Source organism: Balearica regulorum, chromosome 12 (genome assembly GCF_011004875.1).
Source record: "Balearica regulorum gibbericeps isolate bBalReg1 chromosome 12, bBalReg1.pri, whole genome shotgun sequence".
Taxonomy (NCBI): Eukaryota; Metazoa; Chordata; class Aves; order Gruiformes; family Gruidae; genus Balearica; species Balearica regulorum.
Window position 1 is genome coordinate 4596461 of NC_046195.1, and position 26166 is coordinate 4622626.

Genomic DNA, 26166 nt, shown 5'->3' on the forward strand with positions numbered 1-26166 from the left:
AACCTAAAATTTCTTAAAGATAGAATAAAATGGCAAGCCCTGTGTGGTCTGTACAGAATACAGGCAGGTAACTGTATCAGGAAGCTTTTTTTTTTTTTTTTTTTTTTTTTTTCCCCCTGTGGCTTGTATCTTGCAAGCAAAGAGCTTTCTATCCAGCTAGGCTTGAAAGCACAAGCACTGCCTGGAATTCCTCCCAAGGATGTGAAGCCAAGCTATAGCAGAAACTGGGGAAGGAGAGGTGTAGATTGTGCAAATAATACTTAACAGAGCTGAGAGAGATTCTAAGACACAGAGCATATTTCAGTATGGTGAACTTTTCAAGAACACTGGCAGAAAAGAGGAAGGAAGGAGATATGAAAACACAATTTGGCAGATACCTCAGTCCACACCTTCCTACACAACGGGGTCTTTTTGTAGAGGAGGTAATTTTCAACTGCAATTGATACCAGCCTTAACAGCTTGTCAGACAGGTTGCCAATTACATGAAGGCTTCTACATAAACCAACAAAATTATATTTCCAAACTTCCAGCAGGTTAGGGAAGGTCCTGCATGTAACAACAACTGAGTGCTGATAGCCCGCATGCTTCAACATACTCAGCACACCCCTCTGTACCAGCATCCCTCTTTTTTGGACAACAGCACTTAAAAAGCCACATTAAAAACATTTTCATGATAGCTCGTGCCCTCTCCCTCTAGATTACATCTGGCTGAACCAAAACAAGCAGAATTACAATCTAGGTTTACAAAACACTAAGGAGAAGTACGAGAGAGGAACTGTTCTCAACAACAGCTGCTTTCTACAAGGCTACAAGACATTAATTAGTTGCTGCTGCTCTCTGCAGCCTGCCTCTACCTAGCTCAGGAGGATAGGGCTACAGATGAACAGCAGCAATCGGCCAGAATCATACTCTACAGCATGACTCTAGTCCCTACCTGGGATCTAGACAGAGGTGAGTCATGCACCAGTCAACTTTCCCTTTATCAGCCTCATAAATTACGGTACCAAAAAATGAGCAAGTCTAATAACATTGAGGAATTAAACAGCAGTTGATAAATAAAGATGCTGAAAATAAAGTTTGACCAATGAAAACTGATACATGCTACAAAACTGTTACTGAGATGCAGTAAGCAGTTCATAACAATTACAAATAACAATGTACTCAACTAAAATGAATAGCCTCTCCAATCCCACCTTCTGCTCCTCAGCTATTGATAGGGCGCTCAGTTTAAGAGGCTATTGTTCAATCACCTTCAGAAGAGGCCATTAACTTGTACCCTGTGCTCCTCTTTATCCCTCTGCATACATGTGTTGAACATAACATTAGACTCAGGCTGTTTCTTCATGAATTTGCACTCCTCCCTGCTTCACGTGTTCTCCCGGTTCCAAGAGCTTTCAACCTAAAAAAAAAAATCCCTTCCTGACAAGTTGGACGGTTTTCGTGGCAAGTGTCCATGGTCCTCCGAGTTATTAAGTCCCACACACGGCCTCACTTCTCTTCCTCTCTTTCCAGTCCTCACAGTGGCCCATTATGCTAAATCACACGGATCCAAAAATGGGAGTTGAGGGAGACACTCTGAAATAGGCTAGAAAAATTCTACTGTGGTATGGCCCATAAGAGGACAGCTGTTTTAAGGATTTGTGTCTGTGCCAAATAATTTCTGGCATTCCACGTATAAATTCCCTCTCTAAGTGCTGGAGTCTGCCCTGTGAGGAGCTCACTAAAACCTGAGGTAATGAAGAATATGATCAGTTTTCTGAGGGTGCTGTGACCTAGAGGCAGGTCTGATTACATCATTTGTTTTGGGTTGCGTCTCAGGAGCTTTATAAAAAGCAGTCCTAAAAGGAAGGAGAGAGACAAGGGGAGAGAAGGGCAATGACTCAGTAGCAGAAGCTCTGTACGTGTGCATTCTGCTATTTGTTACATATCTACAAGGGAGTTTCTTCAGAGTACAGAGGAACCTGTGAACTGTCGGAGTATTATAAGTCTTTCCTTGAGATGTCAGCCAAGAGCTTCAGTATAGTCACAGTCACTACTGTGCTTATTTTCTTCCTAAAGATACAACTCTCAGTGCAAGCGTCGTTGAATGGTAAACTCTTTCAGCTTTCTATTCTATTGTCACTTGTAACTTAAGACAGTTAATGTGTGCAGAAAACGGGCATCTTTTAATTATTACTATTTCAATAGCATGCTCAAAGTTGTATATTGTTGCAGTCTGCAATTGTTTGGAGTTAGTATCCTGATTTCAACTTCTCAGAATAGGTATTCTTATATATGAAGGGAAAAGAAATTTGTCCTCTGACTTAGGTTGCGTTACAGATTTCTTGTATGCTCAGTATGCCTTGCTTTGTGATCTTTTCGTTTCTTATAGAATGAAGCATAGACTGTCCCTTCTCAGAGTTAGTGGAAGCATCACACCTTTCCCTCTGCCTTGTTTAAATCTTAAAACAGAGGAAAACAATGCAATCCCTGTGAAGCACTCCATATACTAGACCTCATTCTCTTATATTTAAACAGGACCAGTTTCAGGAGGCCCTCACCCTCTTTTTAGGAGTTAATGTTCATCTATTCAAGCTGATTATAATCAATTTTCATCCATTCAAGTGAATTATAATCCACCTAGTGTGATTATAGGGTACAAGGGAGAATTATTGAAAAGTTTGTGTGAATGGACTTACTCAGCACCTGTATTCATGAGACGAAAATCCTGAAGGCTCAAGTGTAATCCAGAGCAGTCAGCTTCATACAGAGCTCCACCAAGACAAGCATTTTACCAGGTTCTTCACATGAGCTACATAATAGGTAGAATTCAAACTTTTAAGGTCACCTTCCTATTTCAGGCATATATCTGAAAAAATGGCTATATTCTCTAGCAGAATCTCCCACCTGAAGGGCAGAGGTTCCTAGAGCTTGGTGCTTTCCCAAATAACAGAATAAAGCGTGGTGCTTTCCAGGTGCTTTCTCTGGCAACACAGAAGGTTTGGAAGTGAAAGGATGTGTTGAAAAGATATGTCTTAGGATACATCCTGAAGGGAATGGTGGAGAATTCCTTAGAATTAGACATCCAGTAACAAGAAATGGAAAGAGCTACAGCATCTGCCTGTCTCTGACATCTTCCCAAGTCAGAGACACAACTAACATAGATTATCACAACTAAAACCATTCCCACTTTCCCAGCTCCCAAATGACATTGGAAATGTATTCGTTCCCTGCATATTGATCAGTGAAACACAGATACACTGACTCTGGGAACCTCCTCTGCCATGCATGGACATGTAACCATGGCACTCATCAGCACTCACCCCAACATGAACAAAGAGGCAGGAGAGTGCTCACAGGTACGGAGCTGTTGCTAGTTCCCTTCTAGATGTGAATCAGACACTCTATTGACCCTCCTCCAATTTTGGGAGACTGTGTGACAGTCTGCTTCATCCTCATTTCATTATCAAGCAGAATAAAGGTAATAACCACCTTGTGCACAGTCTGAGAATGGCAGCAAATCACTTTAACAGCTCTACATGTTCATTCAGACAAAATCAAGCAGATTCTGCCATCTGGTCATCTATTCATCTCCTGATCTAAGTTAGATGAAGTAAGCATTAAATGTGCCTCAGCCCTACCTACACTAGTTGCTATTATTGTGCTCGTCAGTAAAGTCATAATGGTAGTGAATGGCAGATCATCAAAACACTCACAGGCTAAGGAAAATTTCACTTAACAAAAGACTTTAAGTTTGCATTTATTTTTGTTTCGACTGGCATAAACACCCAAAATATTGAAAATCTTTGAAATAGACTGTTTTAAGGTTTATTAAAATCATAGTTTTGACTTTGTACATATTTTAATGGGCAGTAAGAGCATGAGCAGAGAGTAGCTATTGTAGTTAAGCCAATATTTCTACAAACGTTGCTCAGATGAGGATGTGGCAATTTCTAAAACCTGTTGACAGTCAGTTGCTATCTTCATGCAAGTTTTACCTACAGAACGTGCTGAGCAGAAGACACAAGCACTCCCAAAACAACTCAGTAAGAGATAATCCCTTGCAGAGAGAAGGGGAGAGGAGAATGAGGTTTCTCATCTTGAAATCTAAGATAGTGCATGAATTCTACTATGCGAGGAACTTGGGGACTTCAGCCAGGACGATTACACAGACTTCATTTTGAAAATGTCAGTGTAAAAGAACAAGGCACACTGGTCCTAATGAACTAGAAGCAGAGAGCTTAGTGTTCCCAGCACATATCAATAGAAAAGAGCTAAGTGCAGCTGTTTTGCACATCCCTACAAATGAATCCCAAACATTTCACATGACATTCTTTGGAGAAGAGCTGTATCTGTGGCCACACTTCAGAACACGAGAAATGCAGCCAACAATCATGTACTAAGACATGTGCATGTAAGGATAAATATTTGCATGCACGCACGCACACACAGGCAATAGTAAGTGTTTGCAAGACTCATCATTCAGGACTGTTTTCTAAGCAGAAATAAAATTAAATTTGCAGAGAGTAAAGATCTGCATTAGCCTGATAACCAAAACTATTGAGATTTGTAAGGACAAGCACCTGTAATTACACAGCAAGCTGAATGACTGTAAGTAGGTTTCAGGACAAAAAGAAAAATATTTAAAAAGAGCATTTAATAAGTCAAGACTTTTCCAAAGACATGCAGAGACACTGTCCCAAGTTCAGTTCCTTAAGAAATGGATGAATATTGATCATTTTAACACTCACTCAACCCTCCAGGATTCTCCGAGTTATATGAGTTCATGTATAATACTCCCTTTTTTTCCAATTCAATCTATTCCTATCTGTTTCAGTTGGCAAATCCCAGAGCTCCTGTACAGAAATGACTGTCCATCATTTCTCAGCAACTGGCAATCCACTGACATTTTTCAAACTCCTCAACTAGGCACGAGGGGGTTCCTTATAGCTACACTCCATTTAAATTCCTTAGTTTCCTAACCAGAAAAAAAATCAGGGATGTAGCTACACACAGAGCCTGTGGCTCCACACATTAAAAAAAAAAAAAAAAAAAAAGAGACACAAAAAAAACCCAAAAAACCCTGACAAAAGTTTTCCTCCAAGATTTAAGTGACCGCAAGAAAGTCGAGCCCTATGGGCAGGATCACGGTGATAATTATAGTTATAATTTGGGTGAGAAGGGTTCATAATCTTTGAAAGCATCTATGTTTTGCTCAACATCTGGGGCTAGAAAGACAGATAAAAGTTTTGCAAAATTCAGTGGGTTTAAGTGGCAATTTCTTTACAGAATAAGATCAATTTCAAATATTCACAGTAATATTTCTTTTGTCTTTAAACAGGGTCAAAATGGTCTTATATTGGTAAGTATGAACTAATTTGTACATACTAAGTTGTGGCTTTGTTCTGTATTTTAAGGACAACATGCTAAATGTATTCTGGTGAGAACCTACTGGGTTCGCTATCTTCACCCAGTTTGGTTCTGGCCCATTGTCTTGAAATCTGTTATTCATCCACCACGTTTCGTATCTGGTTGATGGAGACTCAGTTATCAGGTTCTAAATTGCCTTGCAGAATGACAGGAACTTCAGCAGATTAAGATTGGCCCCACAACTGCAGAGGTTCCCCAAAGCCCTCTGTTTCCCCACCAGTAACAGACCAGCAGTACCTTTCAGCTTAGTTCTGCAAAGAGCATACCTCTTCCTACCCACATAGGTATTCATTTTTAAGTAGAGTCAGCTCAGCAAGTTACCTGTAGTGTGTTACTGGAGACTCAGCTCCCTGAAAAGCCCTGCACCGACAAGGCAGAACAAATCACATTCAGGAAAGCACTGTCATTTTGCACACTAGTCCTTTAACTCAGCTACTAACCCAAAAGGATCTGATGGCTGCTCAGGAGAAGAATTATCTAGAGATTTTCTTGTAATTGATCAAATCCTCTGGCCAGTTATTTTCTCATTCAGACTAGTGTTTTATATGCCACATGCCCACAAAGAAGTAGGCAGTACTGAGATTCTCAGAAAAAAATGCTTGTTCTTAAGCCTTTGGTGCTGCTCCAAGGCAACACAAAGAACCTTTGAGATTGAACTTGCTGCTAATAACTACTCCCTTTGGCTGTGCTCCAGTTTACCTGACTCGCTTCACATAAGCAAGAGGAAAACTGTCAGCTGCATGTCTACAGGTATTAATCAGACTGACAGTATGCATACATATACTTAACATTCTTATTAGGAAGAAAAAAAATAAGTTGACACAGTTTGAATAACAAACGCCTGGGTTTTCCACCTTGACAGCAGCCATCAGATGAACCTAACCCTGCTGGGTAGTAAGGAAAGTAAGACTTCCTTTACTACCATCAAAGTAGAATTTTTGCCCTCCTTCCCAGGGTAATACTTGTTTAAATTAGTTACTTCTCTTTTTAACATCCTTTAGCATGTGAGGAGACAACTTCACGCTACAACATAGACACAAGAATTGTTGTAACAGACATCAGGCTAATCGAACTTGCAAACTCTTTAGTTTTCCTGTTGCCAAATACTCTACTTCAATTCAGTGAGATGCTGAGAACCTGTGCTAAGATTCCTGCACTTCCCCTTAGGAAATGCCAGCTTTAGTGAACACACTAGAACATGGCCGAAATTGCTCATACAGCACTTGAATGGACTAACAGGGACAGCTACAGCCCTTGGCAATTCCTCTATCTCACAAGCTTCCCTCTGGACACGCATGTGGAAGACACACACATATTGGATATGTGTACACAGAATGGTATGACTGAGCTCTGCCTGTGCTCTGAGCGAAATGGAAACCACGTGGTCATGTTACCGTGGCAGGGAGCCTGGACTCTCTGCCTTCACTACTAACAGCCCTGGGCTAACAGCAGCTATACAGCTTCCAGCTGGCCGAAAACAGGGCAGAGTGCTCTGCCTGGCTGCAGAAATACCACAGACATTCCTTGTGTCACTGATCCCATGCATTTTACTGCATTAGTTTTCTTCAGATCTTGGACACCCCATGAGAAGCTCGAGCAACATGAATACTAATTGGTCATTAGAACAAAAGTCTGTTGGTAATGCTGGTGTCTCACAGGCCTGTTTTCTTCTTTTTTTAAGTCAGCCAATGTACACATCCTGGGAGCAAACACCACTGTTAATCCTAAAGGAATATCCATCCTGCATCACCCAGCAGTGCCAGGGCAGTGGGGCTGGCTGAAGGCTTAGGCATGGAAAGCTAAAAGCTGTCAAAGGAGATGATACAATGGACGCATGCAGCCATGGTGCTGAGTGTATTTTGCTCAGCTCACTGTGCAGCTGGGCAGCAAGACTATCCAAAGAATTAGTACTACTTTATTTACAGACATCTTTTATAAAATAGCTATGAGGGCACAGCCAGGCTCAGGGTTATTTACAGCATGGTAGGGGAACATGGTCCTGGAAACTCATGTAAAAGAAGGCAGCCCACAAGCTGGATTTGAGCAACCTGAGTTTGCACTCTCATCAGCAGGGAGTGTTCATGGCTGCATTGGGAGTGGTGGTAGCAGGAGGGGTCCTACTTCTACCCATACCAACAGCTCTATACCTTAATTTGCTCACTCCAACAGCTGAATAGTAGTGTTCGGTGGGTAGGACAGGCCCGTGGCCCAATTACTGCTCTGCTAACACAGTCCTGACAGGATCCTCATAGCAGCAAACATCATCCGAGATGCCTGGGTCTTCCCCTTTGTCACAAATGTTGTCACAAAAGGAGGAAATTAACTACTAAGATATTTTTGCAATACTTCCTATGTTAATACCTTTCGCAACTTGTAGTACAGGCCAATCCTAATACATCCACATGGTATTCTTTATTCAGCAGTGATCAGACAGAGCCTTTGCAAACACAATGTGATTTCCACTGAATTTATCTGAATGTGCTGGCACAGAAAAAGGAAAATCTGTTTCACAATCAATCATTCATTTTCAACAGAGCTAGCAGAGAAATGCCTTCCAGCTGTGTGGTTTATCTATCATGGAAATCTCAATTTCACACATGCAAACCCAAGCTGCAGTGAGCTCAGCACTTTGAGACAGGAGTTTTGAGGCACTGAAATTAGGAACACTATGTGGCAGACTTTCTAGAAAAAAATTGATTTTGTACCAAAAAAAGTTTTTTCTTTGGTTTGGTTGGGTTTTTTTAATTGAGCAGGACTGAGAAACAAGCAAAAACTGCTGTAGCTTAGAGGCCCATGAGTGGAATTGCAGACTTATGTCAAGGAAAGGATAATTGCTAGTGAAGATGAAGATACATAAAGACTGCAATAACTACAGCATTTTATAAATAAGACAAAAGTTTCCCTTCTGAACTGCTGATGTCGGTGTGGAAGCTCCCAGACGCTGCTGCCAACTCTTAAGGGCATTCAATTCATCCAAACACAGTACCAGAAAAGTGAATGGTACTTCATGACATGGTTTCCACCGGCTAGAACTAGACTTCTGGTTTACACATCCATTAAAAATTACCTATTTAATTATCAAGTCCCCAAACCTATGATACGTAATATATTAAAATTTTCTTGCAAACTCACTATCTCATCAGTGCATAGAAACCCCAAACCTTTTAAAATTACTGAAGTCTTTTTACAATAAAGGCTTCTCATCAATTTTTCTGACACTGCTGTAGTCTTAGCTCCCTGGAAAGTGTTAAATTTCAGTGTCATTGTCATGCATGTCAAGTTTCAACCTCAAGAAACTATCACTTCCTGATATATATTTTCCTGGGAAATATTCTCAAGTATGGATATCCCATAGTATGCAATTTATCCTCTTCTGGATGGATCTGTTATTTGCCAAAAAATATGTAGAGGACATATATGTCATTCTATAATGTCAGCATAGCATTTATTAGCTATTAAAAAGAATTTCAATAACTTTAAGATAGTACCATGAAGATCTAAGAGGAGAGAAATTAACATGATTTGACACAAACTGGAGTCAAAGATGTAAGTTACGGCAACATCAAGGCCTATTTATACTGAAAAGCACTGATTAAGTCTGAGTATCCACACGGCAAACAATGTCATGTGCCAACCTGTCCTGAATAATCTTGGAGAGCTTTAACAAGTAAGTCTATCTTTGAGCACTGGAATTGAACTTGCCAATTCTGTCACATGCACTATGTTTCAGTCAGATTCACCTCTACTATACATATCCTTGGAAAGTGCCTTTCACATAAAAAAAAGTGAGCCTCTAATAATATTCTCCTGACTGTTAATTTTCCTTCAGAAAAGATCTGAACTTGCTTTGCTACTGATGACCTGATCTAACATTAGATTCTGGTAATCATGATTCATGGAAGATGTTAACATACTGGAGAGACTTCAAAGAAGCCACAAGGAATATTATAGCTTTGGAAAAGAAGCCTTCTAACCAAAGACTCAGGGAACTCAAGCTATGTAGTTTAAGATAAGTGAGACACTATAGCCTCTATGTTATAAGTACTTCAATGAGGAACAAAAGTATGCTTACAGGAGGGTCTTAAATTTCTAAGCAAAGGATTAAAAGCAATAACTATCTCAATGAAGTCAGCTAGACAAACTCGCAGTGAAAAGCAAGCTGCCAAGGAGAGTAAATATCCATTGGCACTAATGCAGTATCTTTTACCTGCAAAGCTTAAAAGAAGAGTAGGTGTTTTTTCCCTTCTGAAAGATATGGCCTCACTGAAGTAGAAATTAATCCAGGGAGGTCCAATAGCCTGTCTTATACGGATCAGGCTGGGTGATCCCAAAAGACCTTCCTGCCTTAGAAAGAATCATGATGAATCTTCAGAGTCAAGGAGAAACACAAGTTGCAAGTACCTCTTTTGGTATTTAAATCCAAATGGTCTCAGCTTACAGCTCGTGAACAGCTGCTAGCTATTAATGTGTAATTGAATCAAAGGCACAATTAAAAATCTCTTGATATTATCTATTCTTTGTAGATCCTACCTAGGGCAAAAGACTGTGATGAAGAAAAGTTTCAGCAGAGTTTGAGCAAGTTATTGCAGGTCAAATTATCAAAACACCTTCCATTTTTTCAAGTTAGCTTTTAACTGTGGGTTATGCAATATTGCTAGATAGAGGCAGGCAGTTTGTATGATGAGGAAAAGTTTATAAGGGTCTGGCTTTCTGTGTACTGAAAAGTATGGAAACTTTCCTCTGCCAACATGAAGTCACTTCTTTCAGCAATTCTCTTCAGAAGGCTGGAATAGCTGCATTACTGGGCATATGCCTGACACTTCCATAGGGAAAAGTAATTAATGTCAGTAAATAGTCCAAATACTGTCACAGATCCAAACTCTACTTGTCACGCTTGTGGGCTCTGAAGAGAAACGATACCATCACAAGAGGGTCAGAGGCACTGTGGCTGGCTGTGATGCTGCTGCCTGCAGGTCTAACCTGGTGAGCTACAGGGCCTGCAGTTCCCCAGGAGTATAACACCAACAGCAGTTGAGATGATTGCCAAAAAATTGAGGGGTGGTAAAATGTCTGTGCGAGAATTTTGTTGGCATTTGGCCCTTTTCTATCTAATGGGACACTGGAAAGATGAAAGTAAGTTTAAAAAACTTGTATGTCTCAAAAATTCAGAAAAGGCTCCTTTTCCAAATTTTGGGTGAAGGCTGAAACAGGGGAGTTTTTACAATAATTGCAGAGTTAAGGTTTGACAAAAGTGTCTCCTTGTTAATTTACACAGGTACTGATGGAGAGAAGGCCTGGCCAAAGAAATACCCGTTTTGTGGAGGAGTACTCCAATCACCAATAGATTTCCACAAAGATATTCTCCAGTACGATTCTAATCTCTTGCCTTTAGAATTCATAGGCTATAATGTGCCCTCCACTGACCAGTTTACATTGACCAATAATGGTCATTCAGGTAAGGGAGCTCAATGACAGCAAGGGATTGTGAAAGAAAGAGTTGCTGGAGCTCGTGATTTTTTATTTCATGGGTGAACTACTTTGACTATCAGATTATCAGATGTGATGATGAAGCCTTCACATCAGCATACCTACAATTAGAGAACAGGCATGGGAAACTTGGGAAGGTGCTAAATACAAATGGATTTGCAGTAAGCCGAATTGACTGTGATTTTTAAATAAACTCTAGGCATGTCAGAAGTAATTCCTGGGCTTTTCTTATTACTTTGGTTGGAATGCTCCAAAACAGAAACAAGTTTTGTGATTCTGTTAAGAAGAGATAAACTGATTAAATATGGGTGCAATGGGTCTGTGACATTCCAGTCTAATCAAAGCAGTCGAATCTTCCTCTATTGCATAAGCATCAAAAGAACCTGTGTTATAAAATGGCCTCTGTCTCTGTTCTTCTCTGGCATGCTTGGTTAAGAGATGCGTGACACGCAAACATCTCTTATTTTCTCACTCTTTCAGTGGGGTAAACGTGCTCTGTAGAACATCACAAGCCCATTCTTCAGTAAGGGCCAGCCTCTTAGGGCATGGTTCCTGGTTTTGCTCTTGATCAATTTCTCCATCAAAACCAGGTTGGTTTAGACCAGAAATGGCTGGAACACCCTTTCCTTGTGAACCTTCTTTTCTTAAGAGCCTTTCTTGGTCCCGAGTGAAAGATTGTACTGTCACAATTGAATGTAAGTGACAGGCAATAGGCAGAGAAGGAAACATTGTCATTGTGGACTTTAATGGTGTCAGAGAGCAGGTGGAGACAAAAGAACACCACTGAGAGCCTGTCCCTTACATAACAGTCACACAGGTAAAGGCAAATTCCTTATAGACCCTACATCACTAACATTGTCAGATCTTGCTCCTAAAAAAAGAAGTTCAACTACTTCCTAATGAAAGCCAAGACAAAAATATATCACCCCTTCAGTAAAAATGAGAATTCACTTCTAAGGTCAGTGCCCTCCTAGAAAGCAGGGGACATGCAACCCACTCTAGAAATCTCACTCAGATACAAACTTCAATTGCTCTGAGTAATGAAAAAATAGCCTCTGTCAGAGTGATCATTACACCATCTGCTGTTATCTCCTCTTCTGGCTAGAGAGGAAATCAGTAGGATGCTTAGTATTGTGGTATCAGTCATTCCTACATATAATGAATGTGCTTCACCGGCCAGCTAATCCAGATACAATTACCTGCTTCAGCTAGACTGAAAACAGTAGAGCTCAAAAAAAAACTTTTTAGCATAAAAATATATAGGTTTGCACCTGCTGCTTCATTAGGGTTTTGAGCCTTGATTCCCCTGAAAAATATGTCTGGGACACTCCAGAAACGAATTGTATTCACACTGGAAAATAATAAATTGCAAAGAAATCAATCTGTTCTTTACACAAACTGTTGGATTATGAAGTATCAAACTTCTCAAGTGAGCAACTCAGTTTCTGCCGAGTTGAGAATTACTACTGTGATTTCTACACAAAAAAACCCAAACCCGTCCTTGTCTTCCACATTGGAGAGCATTAGTGAGCAGAAGGGAGAGTAATGTATACAAAGGTCTCCCTCCAGCAAGTCATGAGAGGAAATGCTAGCTCTTCAGGCCTGTGATTATCTTGCTGCTTGACATCAATGCTCTGGATTTCGGGGGGAAGCAGGGAGAGGGGGAAGTTTATTTGGTTTTGCCATATGCTCCTAAAAGACGGTTAAGAGGCAGAGGAGTTCAGTATAGCAAGAGTTTAAATATACCATGAGAAATATTAATTTATTAAGCCATTTTCAACCATTATAAGGGGGTTGAAAGCAGGCACATGAGCCTAAGTTGTTTCATTGACACATCAATAACTGTCTCTTCAATAAGACTGAGGTAATTTCACATTCCTCAGGACAAGAAAAATTTCCATTAGCAACAATTCTTACATTCAATTCCTTTAGTTTAAGAAAATAGAAAAAGAGTACATTCTAAATTCTCCTGAATTGCCTAGAAAGGGTTAAAGACACCTAAACTGTTTATCTCCTACCACAAACTGAGATGGATTTGAGTTAAGAATCTGCTTTGTTCATGCTCCATACATACTATACTTAGACACAGTATTTTTATTTGCCCTGCGCTTGAAAGCTGTGGTATCATTTGCTCCCATCTGGTTTTGGTCTGCTTACAGTGAAAATGTATCTGTCACCTACTATGTACATCAGAAACCTCCCCTTTGAATACACTGCATCTCAACTTCACCTACACTGGGGAAACAGAAACAAGTCAGAAGGCTCAGAGCACACAGTCAGTGGGAAGCATTTTGCAGCAGAGGTAAGACAAGGTCATATCAGGGAAAGAAACAAAGAAGGTTGGGCAGGTCCCATTGTTTCAAAGTGGGATTTTTATCTTGGGTATATGACTGTAAAAGGCCGCAAGGTTCTAATCCAAGTATTTATGATCTGGGTACGTACTAAAAAAAATGCATTGTGCACTGCGAAAAGGATGGACTCCGATGTACTTTTATGAATATGCCACAAGTCAGGGAGTCAGAATTTAGGTTCTAAACTCAAGGCTCACACTGGGTCACTTGAGTAATTTCAAGCAAATCACTAGATATTTAACACCTTGGTTCTTCTCTGTAAACCAGGTATATCTTTTAGCTGCACAGCATTGCTTCTCTGTCTACCTTCACTCACCTTCCTATATGCAGTGAGGAACTATTTGTTATCTTTTCTAATCTTGAATTATGGACTTGGGAATAGATTTTGAAAAGCAGTACCAATCGGATATTTACCCCAAAATGATTGAAGAGAAATAAGTCAGAATAATTTGCTTGCGTAACAGCACTTTAGGAATCCATTTCTTCTCTAGTTACATTTAACACCGAGTTTTGCATTCTAAATAGCAGAGAGGCCCAAGAGTGCTAAGACGTTACTTTTTCAGAAAAATTTACTAGTAATATAGTTGAGATGCCTTGAAGCTGAAGTGATTGATCTTCTTTTCCCCCTCATTACGTCGAGGGTGTGTCAGGGGGTAACTCAGCTACAGCGGGGCTGGAAGTTCCAGGACCTTTTGCTTTTCTCTAAAAAGATCTTACCACTACACCCAGAAATCACTGAAGGATCACATTGTGTTGTCTTAGCCTGAGGTGGCTGCACTGGTCGTTTTTAGCTGTGAAACAGAAATGTGAGCATGCCCCAGGTGTTAACATAGTATCTCTTTCTTTGTAGCTGCACATTGTACATTATAATTCTGAAAAATACCCAGATATAACAGCAGCAATGGACAAAGCTGATGGACTGGCGGTTTTGGCTATTCTTCTTGAGGTAAGATGCAGGACCTTTGGTTTTGGTTTAGAATATGCTTTCAATCACTAAGTCATCAGAGACCTTTAATGTCCAAACTTACCTGGATTATTTAACGATGCTGTCGTTGAATAAAGGCTCTTCCTCTTCTCTTTCACAAAAAAGGCCCAGATTCCAGCAGCACATCCATAAGCAGCAACAAATTTTAAGAAAGGAGGAATTCTGAATATTTCCTCATGTTTTTCAGTAAATTAACTTCAGCTATGTTAAATCCATTTTTGCTTTCATTTACAAACTAAGGATTGGTAGAGTTTATCAAACAACAGACAACAGCGAATTTCAAGCTCACTGACTAAACTGTTCATTGTAGCATGAAGCAGTTTTAACACAGCAGAGAGGCACAGGCAGACACAACCCTGGCTTTGGCCACTGTATGTAATTAGCATTTGACCACAGTCTTCAGGTTGAAAACTTCCCAGATTCTTTGAATCACAGATTACAGTAAACAAGTACATTCAGTGCCCTTCTTAAGATTACAGAAGGACAGCTTTCCAATTTTCCCCTCTAAAGCCCCACATACAAGCAATTAAAGATAGTATGATCTGAAAAAAACCAAATTAGAAGCTTGTACATATATAATTCTCCATTTTCTTGAGGATTAAAACTCTTCTATAAAGATGATTTTTAAATGTGAAGATTTTCTGCAGCATTAAAAAAAACCCTAAAACCACCCAGGTTTTCATATTTCCATCAAAAAAATGAAAATGTTCTAGTTAGCAGACAAAGCTCTAATTCTCATTAATATTATCCAAGCTCACTTCCTAGCAGCTCTAAGACTTTGACAATAATTTTGTGTTAAATTTCAGTTCATTTGGAAGTTGCAGCTGTGAAAAGTGTTAGAGTATTGTTTATTATGCCAGGGAATAACAGTGGGATTCTGATTATTTCTAAGCAATGGTGTTTAAAAATCATGTAAGGGAACAATGGAAATTAGATCTTTGAAAAACTTTCAGACAGCTTGTGGCTACTACAGTTGATCTAAGGACACCAGTTTACTCTGTCTGGGTGTCAGAGGAGTTGCTAAGCACCAACTCTAAAGAATTCATAAAAAAGGCTTTGATTATTAGACTGAAAAGCTGCTGGTAGCAGTTTAAAAACATGGTCTTGTTTGACAGCTGAGTTATAGCCCTTGGCAGATAGTTGAGTTCTAGCCCTTGCCAGTGGCCCTGCAGTACCCAATAGTGTCATTCTTTATCTTCCTGGACTGTGAGAAGCAGCAGACCAAAAAATGTTTGTGGGTGGAAAAATGTGGCCTTGACTAGGAACCAGTAGATGATCTGAGAAGCCTGTCAGTTGAGAACTTATGCCTGCAATGTCCTCAGAGGAAATGGTTTCTCTTCATTTGCACAGCATACTGAAAAGGCAAGGCAACAGGGTCTTTCAAGTACGCACAAGAGCTCTACACTGCAGTTGTTTAGATAGGATTATGACAAAGCAGTTCCAATAGCTCTAGAGCGAGTAAGAGCATTATTGGGGTTCTGAGGATAGTGTTAATGTTTTGAGTAAAAAGAGTACTTATGCCATTCCAGTATATGAATATCTGGACAGCGGAAATACTTGCCTTATGTGGCCGTCAAATACTGCTGTCTGCTGCATGCAGAAGCAAAGACTCATATTCAGACCACGGTGATTTGCACAGCTGTTAATAGTCTGCTCATTACAGATTGGATCCTTCAACCCATCCTATGAGAAGATCTTCAGGCACTTTCGGAATGTGAAGTACAAGGGTGAGTGACTATAAGCCTTTCATTGGATTGAGAACAGCTAAGATTATCAGATGTGATCCTGAGAGGGACTGAACCAGCTGAAGAAAGAGTCCAGAAATCCCAGACGAACCTGTCACAAACTGTGAAAGACTTACAAATGCAGTGCATTTCTGTGAGAAGTGTATGGCTAGCATGCACCATGTGTTTCTGACTGGGCTTTATTTCTCGCACATGGTGGGTTTTGGCTAATAAGGCCACAGTTTATCTTACAGGGTTCTGATTTTGTATCTAAGACCAGATTTGTACATAGGAAACCTAAAAAGCTGTATTCCTTATTAAGCTGGGAAAATCTCTGTTAAAATGTATTTTTCTTTTCCTAGTGATATAACTGAAAGCATTCTACTTACTGAAAAGCAAATTCATTTCACTGGTGTAATGAATGTACTATCTGCATAGTCACAATGCAGCATTTAACACAAATCCTCTATTTTAGATCAGATGGTCCAAGTGCCTGGTTTTAATATTCAGGAACTGCTTCCTGACAGACTGGATGAGTATTATCGCTATGAAGGATCCCTGACGACTCCTCCTTGCTACCCTAGCGTTCTCTGGACAGTTTTCCGACACCCTGTTAGAATTTCACAAGAGCAGGCAAGTTTAAACACAGCACGTGTTTTCCTGATTGGTGTCTGCTAAAGAACAGTAAACACATATTCTCATTTCCTGGATTTCTCTTATGTTCCTGTGAAACTGAAAGATGACCATTGCTAAAATCCTTTAAGTGGGAAGAAGAGCAGAGAACTGACATAAATCAATCTCTTACTCTGTTTGTAGTTAACACATTTTCAGTTGACCAGAAGAAATAAAGGACAGACAACTGCATAGCAATTGGTATAGTATCAGCTTGAAAAATCAGTCAAGTGAGATTAATTTCTGTTTTCACTATGCACTTACTCCCTGCTTTGAGTCTTTCCATGAGTCACTTCCAGATCATTTTTGTTCAGGCTTCATGCCTGAACCCTATTCACTAAGTATTTTAGTGCTACTTTGATCCTGACTGATTCGGGTATGATAGGTTGGGTAGATGTTAAGTTTCTAAAAAGGCTGTGATGTGTTATTTGTCAATCTTGAATCCCCTGGCTTTTCTCCAACTTACATTTTTTGTGCTCATTTAATTAACTTCTTTGTTCTCAGGTGGCCACTTAGACTAGAAACTCCCAAACACTATCTTCTGATTCACCTAATTATAAACACAGGGGGAAATGTTATTATCAAAATCTCTGATCAAATTACTGCGTGCTCCTTGCTATGAAAGTCCATCCTTAACTTTGTCCACTCTGCCAGATCATGTCTTTACCAAAGTAGAGAGTTCTTTCATCAAGTAGCTTTTAGTACTGCTTAGAAGTTAGACTGTGCTAGGGAGAACATGCTGCAAAGGGCCACCATGTTTCCTCCCATCCAGTTTTCCTGGTGGATAATTACCAAGCAGGACTAATTTTGTCAGGATGTAAACAAAATACGGGTATGGGTTTGGAGATGTCACACTGTTTACACATTATTCTGTATTTGGGCACAGAGGCCACACAAGACTGAAGTATTACTTAATGTATCCTCTTCCTTTGACTACCCCTTTGATTTCAAACACACACTCTCAGTGATCATACACTGGTATTGCTTTTTCTGTATTCTGGGTGCTGAACAGGGTGCTTCCCTTTATAGTTACTGGCCCTGGAAACAGCCATGTACTGCACAGAGAGTGATGACCCAGAACCCCTGGAAATGGTTGATAACTTCCGAAACGTTCAAGAATTTCATGAAAGACTGGTTTTTATCTCCTTCCGTGAAGGTAAGTTGTTTGAACATTTCTATGCAAAGAAACAGTCCACAGTGATTTGTGTAAACTTGAAATACTGAAGTGGCAGTCCTGTTGCACTGTACCATTACAAAAACTTAGCAATGATGTCATTTCCCCCGCAGTTCACTTTGTTCCCTTTTCTTCTCTTACTGCATTGTTGCATGGGCAACTGTATGAGAATAAGGTATTCAAAGAGTATATGAGAAGGGTTTTTTCCACAGTGGGTATCAGACAAGCCCAGCAACCCTTCTGATCAAAGGCAAGGAGGTAAAAGAACGAAGACATGTTTGGCTTTGTCATGCTTAGCAGAAATATTTGCTGTCACTACAAACACTAAACAGCTCTCTACAGCTGAGCTGTTTCAGTCAGCATTAAGTGGTCAGCTGGCCTTGTCTCACCAGTGACACTTGCTGGTTCTCAGCAATATCTGGATTGGTTTTATGCGCACATTTAAAAGGGAATCATAATTTTGCATTTCAGGGAGACCGTTTTTGGGAAATTACATAGAATCAGAAGAGGCCATTGAGGAATTCAAACTTGACAAATCAAAATAATTTGTAACATTGGATTGTATGATCCAGTGTTACAAATTAAAAAAAAAATATCGCCATCTTATGACGAAGAACTGATTTAAAAACTTAATTATGCAGTGTTACACAATGACAATGCATAGGCTGGGAGGGGGGGTATGTGTGCGCACAAAAACCTGCATCGGCGGTGAGAAGCTTAGCTGTGCCCCACAGTAAGGCATTTGAGTATATTGTTTGTGCAAAATGTGTTGTTCCAATTTCTGTGTTGTCTTGCGAACAAACACTCTAAAGCAGTCATGAAGCTGGCACGTACACTGAAGGCAGATTAATCTAGGCAAGCCGCTATACTCCTTGAAACTGAGAGTAAAAGATTTTTAAAAGAAAAAGCAGGCTTCACAAAAAAGATTGGCCAAGCAGTAAACTTTCAAATTAATAAAACATGTTAGCACATCATTTCAACTTTGTCTGCTAGTTTCTTCACTGTTTAGATGAAAGAATGGAAAATACAGGAGTTGTGTATATTGGGAAATTTCACACAACAGTTGTCCCTGCAGGCATACTGCAGTAGCTGTTCTTGCCAATCCCCTCTGCAGACAGCCCCTTTCATAATATATCCTTTCTAATAGAAAGCTATAAGGGAGAAAAGTGGAAATTACAGATAGATCAGCCAAAACAAACCCCAGACAAAACATTTCTCTGAAATCAGAGATGATTTACATTTGTCACCAAAAGTTGGGCAGTCTCTTTGTCAGATTAGCTGCATCAAAACTCCCAACCTGAGCAGTGTGGAGCATCAACAGCATTTGGCCCTTATTTGAAGCAAATCTCCATCTTTGAGATAAAACCCAGAGACAATTTCAGAAGTAATTCTGTGGCTGGGGACCATTTCAGTTCTCATGGAAACATTCTGAAATATTTCTAAAGCTTCCCATAAGAGGGACATAATTCTACCATGAAGTTTGAGTGCCTTCTCTGGAATTATTGCACATAACTTAGTAATTATTTAAATAAGTATGTTGATGCTACTGTCCTTGGTACTTAAGTGCATTTCTCTCATTGAGATCTAATGATTTAGATCTTCTTTTCTCTGCATTTTTACTGCAGAAGGACTGACTACGTGGCTTGAACCACAAGCCATGACTTCCTATTCTCCAGCTCTGCATTAAATCTCTACATGTCATAATCTCCAGAGCTCCACCGACAAAGGCTACATCTCCTTAACTTCTGCGTGTCCTGACTCTTATTTTATTAACCATTCTATCTGCAGTTAATATAGTGGATCCTCAGAAGAAGCCTTATGGACCAGGCATATAAAGAAGGGCAGGCTACAGTACTAAAGGCAATACAGAGTTTTCAGTGCAGTTCAGGGATCCAAACTACCTCAGGTTCTCATTTCTGTACACTCAGCAGAAAGCTACTGACTAGAAAAACAACTGTTTTAACTCGCAGCACAGAAGCAGGGGCAGTGATTTAAGAACAGATGGGATACTTCCCAATTTTGAGGTGCAGAGAAACAGCACCACATATCCTTTTGCTTAACGTATGATTAAGGAGCTGAAGATGTCACACTCAATGAATAAAGTCATCACTATAAGACTTCGTACTTTTTACTGAGCATCTTGAAAGATGCTTAGGTTCTGAAGGACCCTCGTGCCTGTACACAGCTTCCAGTTGATAAATAAAGGCTTAGAAAAGTGACTTTCCCCAAAAATAGCTGCGTAGTTTTCATCTCCCATCTTCAGTCTGGAAGCTAGGAATGCATTCATTCCAGATAATTCAAAAAAAGTCCCCAAGCCTGTTGAGACTACAGTGCAAAGCACTGTAAGCATCTGTGCCAGTTTCCAGTCAAACAGCTGAAGCATTTTTCTGCTTTCACTGTCATTTCTCCACTTGCCTCCTTGTTTATTTGCTGCCCAAGGTATCTTATCGTCTTTCCCATTACTAGCAGCAGATAGCTAAATATTTAAGTCTAAACTAGTTTAGTTTAGTTTGTTTATATCCTTCCTCTATTTAAAGCTACCATTTCTGCTCTGGAATTACTGCAGAGAGAAGTTACTCCGATCAATCGTCTCTTTTCTCATTTTAATTTGTTTATAGTTTGAGGCCCAGCTTCAAGGTATAACTAAAACAAAATAGTACTCTTGCCTACCAAAATTTTGCATCAGTCTGCATCAGCTCACATATTAACAAAGAATAAGATTTTTCCCATTCTGCAAGACTATGAATACCTTTCTGCTATGCATGATGAAGAGTCTCTGCAACCTCTGCAGTAAGCGATAATGTTAATCTTACTGCTTCTGAGTCAAGAATAAGTAACAGAACCACCTCTCTATCAATTTATCAGCTTAGAAAACTGACTTGTTTGTATTCTGTTGGTAACAAGTGGAAACCTTGTTTCTTGACTGTAATATGACTCTGCATTAGACAAAAGTTATTTCTGTGACTATATACAACTCACAGGGCACACATTTTGCTGGTTCTGTTCCTTGGTTTCTCGTTGTATACTATATACAGCCATAGAGTCATAATATTCTACTCTATCTTCATGCCGCTTATCAAATCCCTGTACTGCTACCTGCAGAGTATAATGGTTATAGAACAATGCCTCAACTTAATCTTATTTTAAAACTAGAATTACACTAGTAGTTTCCTTGTTGCTAAATTCTAACAAAAATATGTAAGAAAATTACAAGTTTACCAAATCATCAACAATCATTAATAGCCCCATGATTAATATACGAACTGGTATTAGTTGCACAATAGTTGAGTAAACTAAAAGATGGCTAAATAGTAAAAAAGGGAAAGAACTAGAGTATGTCAGTCCTTCTTCTGCTTTTGTGAACGGGCCAGCTAGAAATATCCCTCTCCTCCACAGCATTCTTATATGATCAGCAAGAGGGTTAAAACTTTCTTCCCAAACCTCCAATCTCAAACATCCGCTGCCAATTAGAGAACTAGTTGGGTCCAGAATGGCTATTTTAGTAATCCACTTCAAATCTCTGCCCAAACCAGATTATGTACAATGATTTTAAACAGCAGAACCAGGATTTGCAATATGGCTGCCAAGTTTCTGAGACTTCAGGCTTCCTCTGCAGAGTCTTTCATAAGTCCATACACAAACAATTTACTATAGCAACACCACTACAGAAACACTTACTGAAGTAACAGAAGTTCTGGAGTGAGCAGCTACCTTATGTTTAAGACTGATTCACCATGGAATCCTAGAGATCCAACTTTTACTTTTTCTACCCTCTCAATTCATTAAGATTCAGTACCTGGTAGACTTGGCAAGGGTATGTTGCTGATTGCTAACCGCATCTATGAGCCAGTGATTTTCTGAGTCACATAAGTCAGTCAGAAAGGCAGTTTTCCATCTGTTTCTTAAGCTGACCTTTCAGCATCTGACTACCTTCTCTCTGCAAATCACGCTCAGTACTTAAAAGATAAAGAGTTACAATCCATGATCCCAGTAACTGAAAATCAGATACTACGCTTTACATCCAGGAATCTCTAAACACTTCACAGAAATAGCATAAGCATTATTCTTTCCATCTACGGGGGGAAATTTGACCCAGATGTGACTTTCTCAAAATTGTTGCAGTGAACCAGTGCCAAACCCAAGAATAACATTTGGCCCTCCCTCTGCTAAGCCACATTATTTGGCTCCTATGCAGAGGTGACACCAGCTATAACAGCATTTTCAATATATCTTGAAATGTATCAAGTTGGCATGACTTACCAGAGTTGAACTGTATGGGTTATTGCCCATCCTGCTGGCAATCAGGATGTTCTCACCCAAGAACTGGTCTCTATGGCTACGAAAGGCATTGCTCAGTGCTACTTTAATAGGAATCCCATTCCATCTAAGTACTTTTAATTACAAAAGCTCATTGACTCTGTCAGTGAACCATAGAAAAATGTTCTACCCATTTCAAAAAAGGTATTCACCAGCCCTGTAATCTCACGTTCTACCTACTACAGTCACAAAGGCTTCCTCACAGGTGCGGCTCCTCAAAAAAAAAAAAAAAAAAAAAAAGAAACAAAAAGGTTCCTGTGAAAGCACAATTAAAGTGCACCCGGTTGCTGGCCTCAAGTGCCCAGCCTGATGCAGCCACCTGTACCACAGGTAGGAACAGACCACACTTATTAAGAAGGGGAGGCCATACACAAAATCATGGCTTGGGCCAGGCAACCACAGAAATTTGTGAAAGAAATCCTGTTGTGCACACCCTAGCTCCCTACTAAAGCAGGTTTTCAGAGCAACTTTTCTGCCTTTCCAGTGTCAAGACTGAGGGCTGCCATCTTCACCTGAGCACACAAGCCACAAGACGGGGCCATTGAGCTGTGTTTTGTATAAAAAATGCAAATAACTGAAGTGTTCAGTCATCCGTATTTTGATGCCAATAATTAAAATCTAAATTCATGCTCACTATTAACAAGTACTACATTTCAAAATGTCTCTAATCTTAAAGGATTATTCAGCAAAACTTAAACATCTTTATAATGTATTTTGCCTGTCAGCAATCTATTCTAATAAAATCAGTGTCACATACATGTAGCTTAAATTTATTACGATATTCAAACCTTCCACTGCCCACAAGTTAAATGGGAACTGATGTCTAGTTTTGATTACAGCATCTTGCTGAAATACTATCTAACTAAATTTTGCAAGAAGGTCTTCTCATCAAACAGAAATGCCCCCTACCCTTCCTCTTCAAATTACAAGCTCTTTTTTCTACAATTATCTATTTGGTGTAATATTTTGTTGTCCATTTGACGCACCTTTACTATAACAAAACTCATCTTTTTTAAAAGACAGTTTTTCTTCAACTCCATGTACTGCAAGCTTCTTCTATTCGGTGGGACTTAATAAAGCTTCCAACGGTTAAATGGCATGAGGTTAAACTCCAGGTTTTACATTTTTGTTTTCTCAACAGCTGACTTAGTAAGAGAGAATATTTAGATGGAATACATGAAACCTGTCAGCTTCGTTCTGAAAGGGTTCTGATGTTGCTTAGAGAGAAACAGTCATTTGATAAAATATAAAAAACTATGTGTAAATTAGTTATGAAAATACAGTTAAGAAAAGGGTGCTCACCTTCAGGATCTTTGGGAAAGCCGAATATTTTCATATGTCAGATATTTTCATTGCCAAAAATACATATGAAGTTAATTATCAAAGACAGCATTAGAATTATCCTGCTTACCATCTCAATGTAAACGTGAGATCACTCAGTTATTCGTACTAATATCCTAAATTCATTCTTACCTTCTGAGATGCCTTTAAGCAACGTTCTCAACAGCAAAGCGTATCTCACTTCAGATGTCCACATTCAATTATGTTCTTCTGCCTTGAAAAAAACAAAAGGCATCAAATTTAACATCCTTAGTTGCTTGGGTTTAGTTCTTCAGTTTTTGCTTATGCTCTCCTACACATTATAGCATTGAAATGCAAAAAGTTTCTGATCTGCTATGCTTGTGCCTGCATGTTGGCTTTGTGACTTCAGCGGGTGTCTAAATTCACAGCATCGTGAACTGTGGATCCAGTTGTGGGGTTAGGACCTTCCAGTATACATCTCTGAAAAGTTATCCATTCCATAATTGCAAAGCGGTATAAGCAGGCTGTGGCAAAATTGTAGATGCAGAATGCAAATGTTATAACAGATTAGAGACTTTCTCCTCTCAAGTAAATGAAATTAACTGTTTTGTACACTTTCCCTCTTTTCCTAGGTTTTGTTGTTTTTGTTGTGATAGCCTGCATTCTGGGAGTTCTTATCATTCTTGTGGTAGCGTTCTGGCTACTGAAGAGGAAAAGGTGAGATGTCTGGCTGCCACATCAAAGGAAACAAAGTCAAACCAAATTTTTCTTCTGACACAAAGAAGTGCCTGTGTGTCCAAAACCTTGCACAGTTTTCATAGTGGTAATGTTGGATCTTTTATAAGATATGATCTCTTCCTACAAACTTTGATTTGTTTTTATCACTGTAGACATTATTTCTCCTGTATCATATACGTCAAAGTAATTCTATTTTATTGCCAGCAAAATATGTTTACATGGCTAAAAGGTATCCACTTGCTGCAACCTTTGTGCCACAGCAGCCACCATTCTGCCATTGTAGGAATGGTTGGTTTTTTGTGAATAGCAACCATATAAGGTTGTTTTTCTTCAAAATAATAATTACTGAAACAGCGCTCATGTAAACCCTTAAAAGACACAAGGACAGGAAATAATTGTACGTGAGTACCTGGGAGAACACAAAAGCACTTTCCACTCTAGGTACTGATTGCTCCAACAAGCAGTTAGGAAATGAGACTCCCTTTCCAGACTAAGTGGAACAAGCAGACTGGGTCGATAACAGACTTAACCAGTTTTTCTGTTTCTCAATTGCCATTTGTTCTTTTTCTTGTTCTTTTTGCTAGCACTGCTGCTCCTAATTGCTTTTTGAATCTTTTCATTTTTTCCTAGAACAGTAAGTGAAACAAGAGGGGAATGGAGTTTTAGAAAAAACCTCTCCCAAAGGTCACATCATTTAAGGGGAAGAAATCTGTACTGACAAGAGATCATTTAGCCAGACTGTTTGCTACCAAAGCCAGATTCTGGAAAAAAGGCTGAGATCACAAACATTCCTACAGCCTGATCCCTTTGCAATCAGCATTGACTCTGCCACACAGAATGTGTTCTCCTGAAATATTTGTAACAACAAGCTACTATGACATTTGCACTGGTACAGAGAAAAATAATCTCATGCATGCATAATGAACCATTTTAAGTAACCAATGATGCTCTTCCTTCATTGCAATTACAACCATTTAATACCTTTGTTTTATTTTAGCTGCAAAAAGAGAGGTGAAGACAACAAAGAAGTCATCTACAAACCAGGCATGTGTAAGGAGGAAGAAGACATCTCCAAACTTTGATGCCCTGCTCTGTTACAAAAGCCCCTTTTCATTCATAGCATTGATTTATTCTGCATTGGTGGAACACGTCTCTTGCTCTTGGCTAATGATGAGTCTCAAGAGTGTCCTAAAAACATACCAGCCAAACGTTTTCTGTAGCCCTTGTTCTCTTGTTTTCCAGGGAGATATGATCCGTGAATAATCCTGAGCTAAATTCCTCACCATGTTCTTTTTGTGTTTGCTGCTTATTGAGTTTGGGTCTTTTAATTGATTTTACAGGTAATCCTAAACTCCAATTTTATGGTTTGTTTAGCACAGATATTCCCACGTCTTCAAATCTGAAGACACTCATCAAGCTACAAGCACTCTTCCCTGTTAAATCAAGGTATTTGTTTTAGCATCATGAATATAAACAAGATAAAGGGCAATGTGCATTTGACATCAGAATTAGAACTAGGTTGTTCAGTGGATAGTTCTTAAAATCACAGCAAATGATGCTAGTACATTCACCAGTGGCTCTGTAACAGAAATGTTAGAGGAAAACACAAGTGTAAATGCAATGAGAGCCACGTGGATTGTTAATGGGCTTCAAACCCAGGAACTCAGTGCTGAAAAAACACTACTGCTAGAGGAACAACTCACTTTCAGTTATTATACAGCCTCACAAATCTGTTACGGAGGTCAGCCTCTGGCTGTCACTGGAATTAGAGAAGCATCTTGTCTTATTATCCTGCTCTTATTTATAGTGTGTGTATGAATGATATGGAGATAATGCAGTTGTGGCTGCTTTTAAGCAGACCTGCCATTTAATCGTGAAATCTTCATTGATTTTACAGTGGATACTACAACTGCAATTATACAGTAGATGGTTTCACTGATTTAGTTTGCTAAATTTAGTAATTTAATTATTAGAAAGTAATAAAAATTATCTTTTCAAATCTCATAA

The 26166-nt window shown here is 39.4% G+C and overlaps 1 protein-coding gene across 2 annotated transcripts; it reads left to right on the forward strand.

Annotated features, from left to right (window-relative positions):
• Positions 1-1846: 1846 nt before the first annotated feature.
• CA12 (carbonic anhydrase 12) lies at positions 1847-26166 on the forward strand. Of its 2 annotated transcripts, XM_010298489.2 has the most exons (10): positions 1847-2089; positions 5321-5341; positions 10685-10864; positions 13056-13198; positions 14098-14193; positions 15896-15959; positions 16432-16589; positions 17658-17784; positions 24054-24138; positions 25157-26166. In XM_010298489.2, exons 1-10 carry the CDS (start codon positions 1999-2001, stop codon positions 25239-25241), a joined length of 1050 nt encoding a protein of 349 aa, XP_010296791.1. In that variant the 5' UTR covers positions 1847-1998; the 3' UTR covers positions 25242-26166. The 2 variants fall into 2 exon arrangements, with proteins under 2 accessions (XP_010296791.1, XP_075620879.1); XM_075764764.1 differs by lacking the exon at positions 10685-10864.

Excerpts from the sequence above, each read along its gene's own strand:
- CA12 (XM_010298489.2), top strand. The coding sequence starts at position 1,999 with ATGTCAGCCAAGAGCTTCAGTATAGTCACAGTCACTACTGTGCTTATT. Across the intron at positions 15,960-16,431 it reads TCGGAATGTGAAGTACAAGG|ATCAGATGGTCCAAGTGCCT; the intron begins GTGAGTGACTAT and ends CCTCTATTTTAG. Across the intron at positions 24,139-25,156 it reads TGGCTACTGAAGAGGAAAAG|CTGCAAAAAGAGAGGTGAAG; the intron begins GTGAGATGTCTG and ends GTTTTATTTTAG.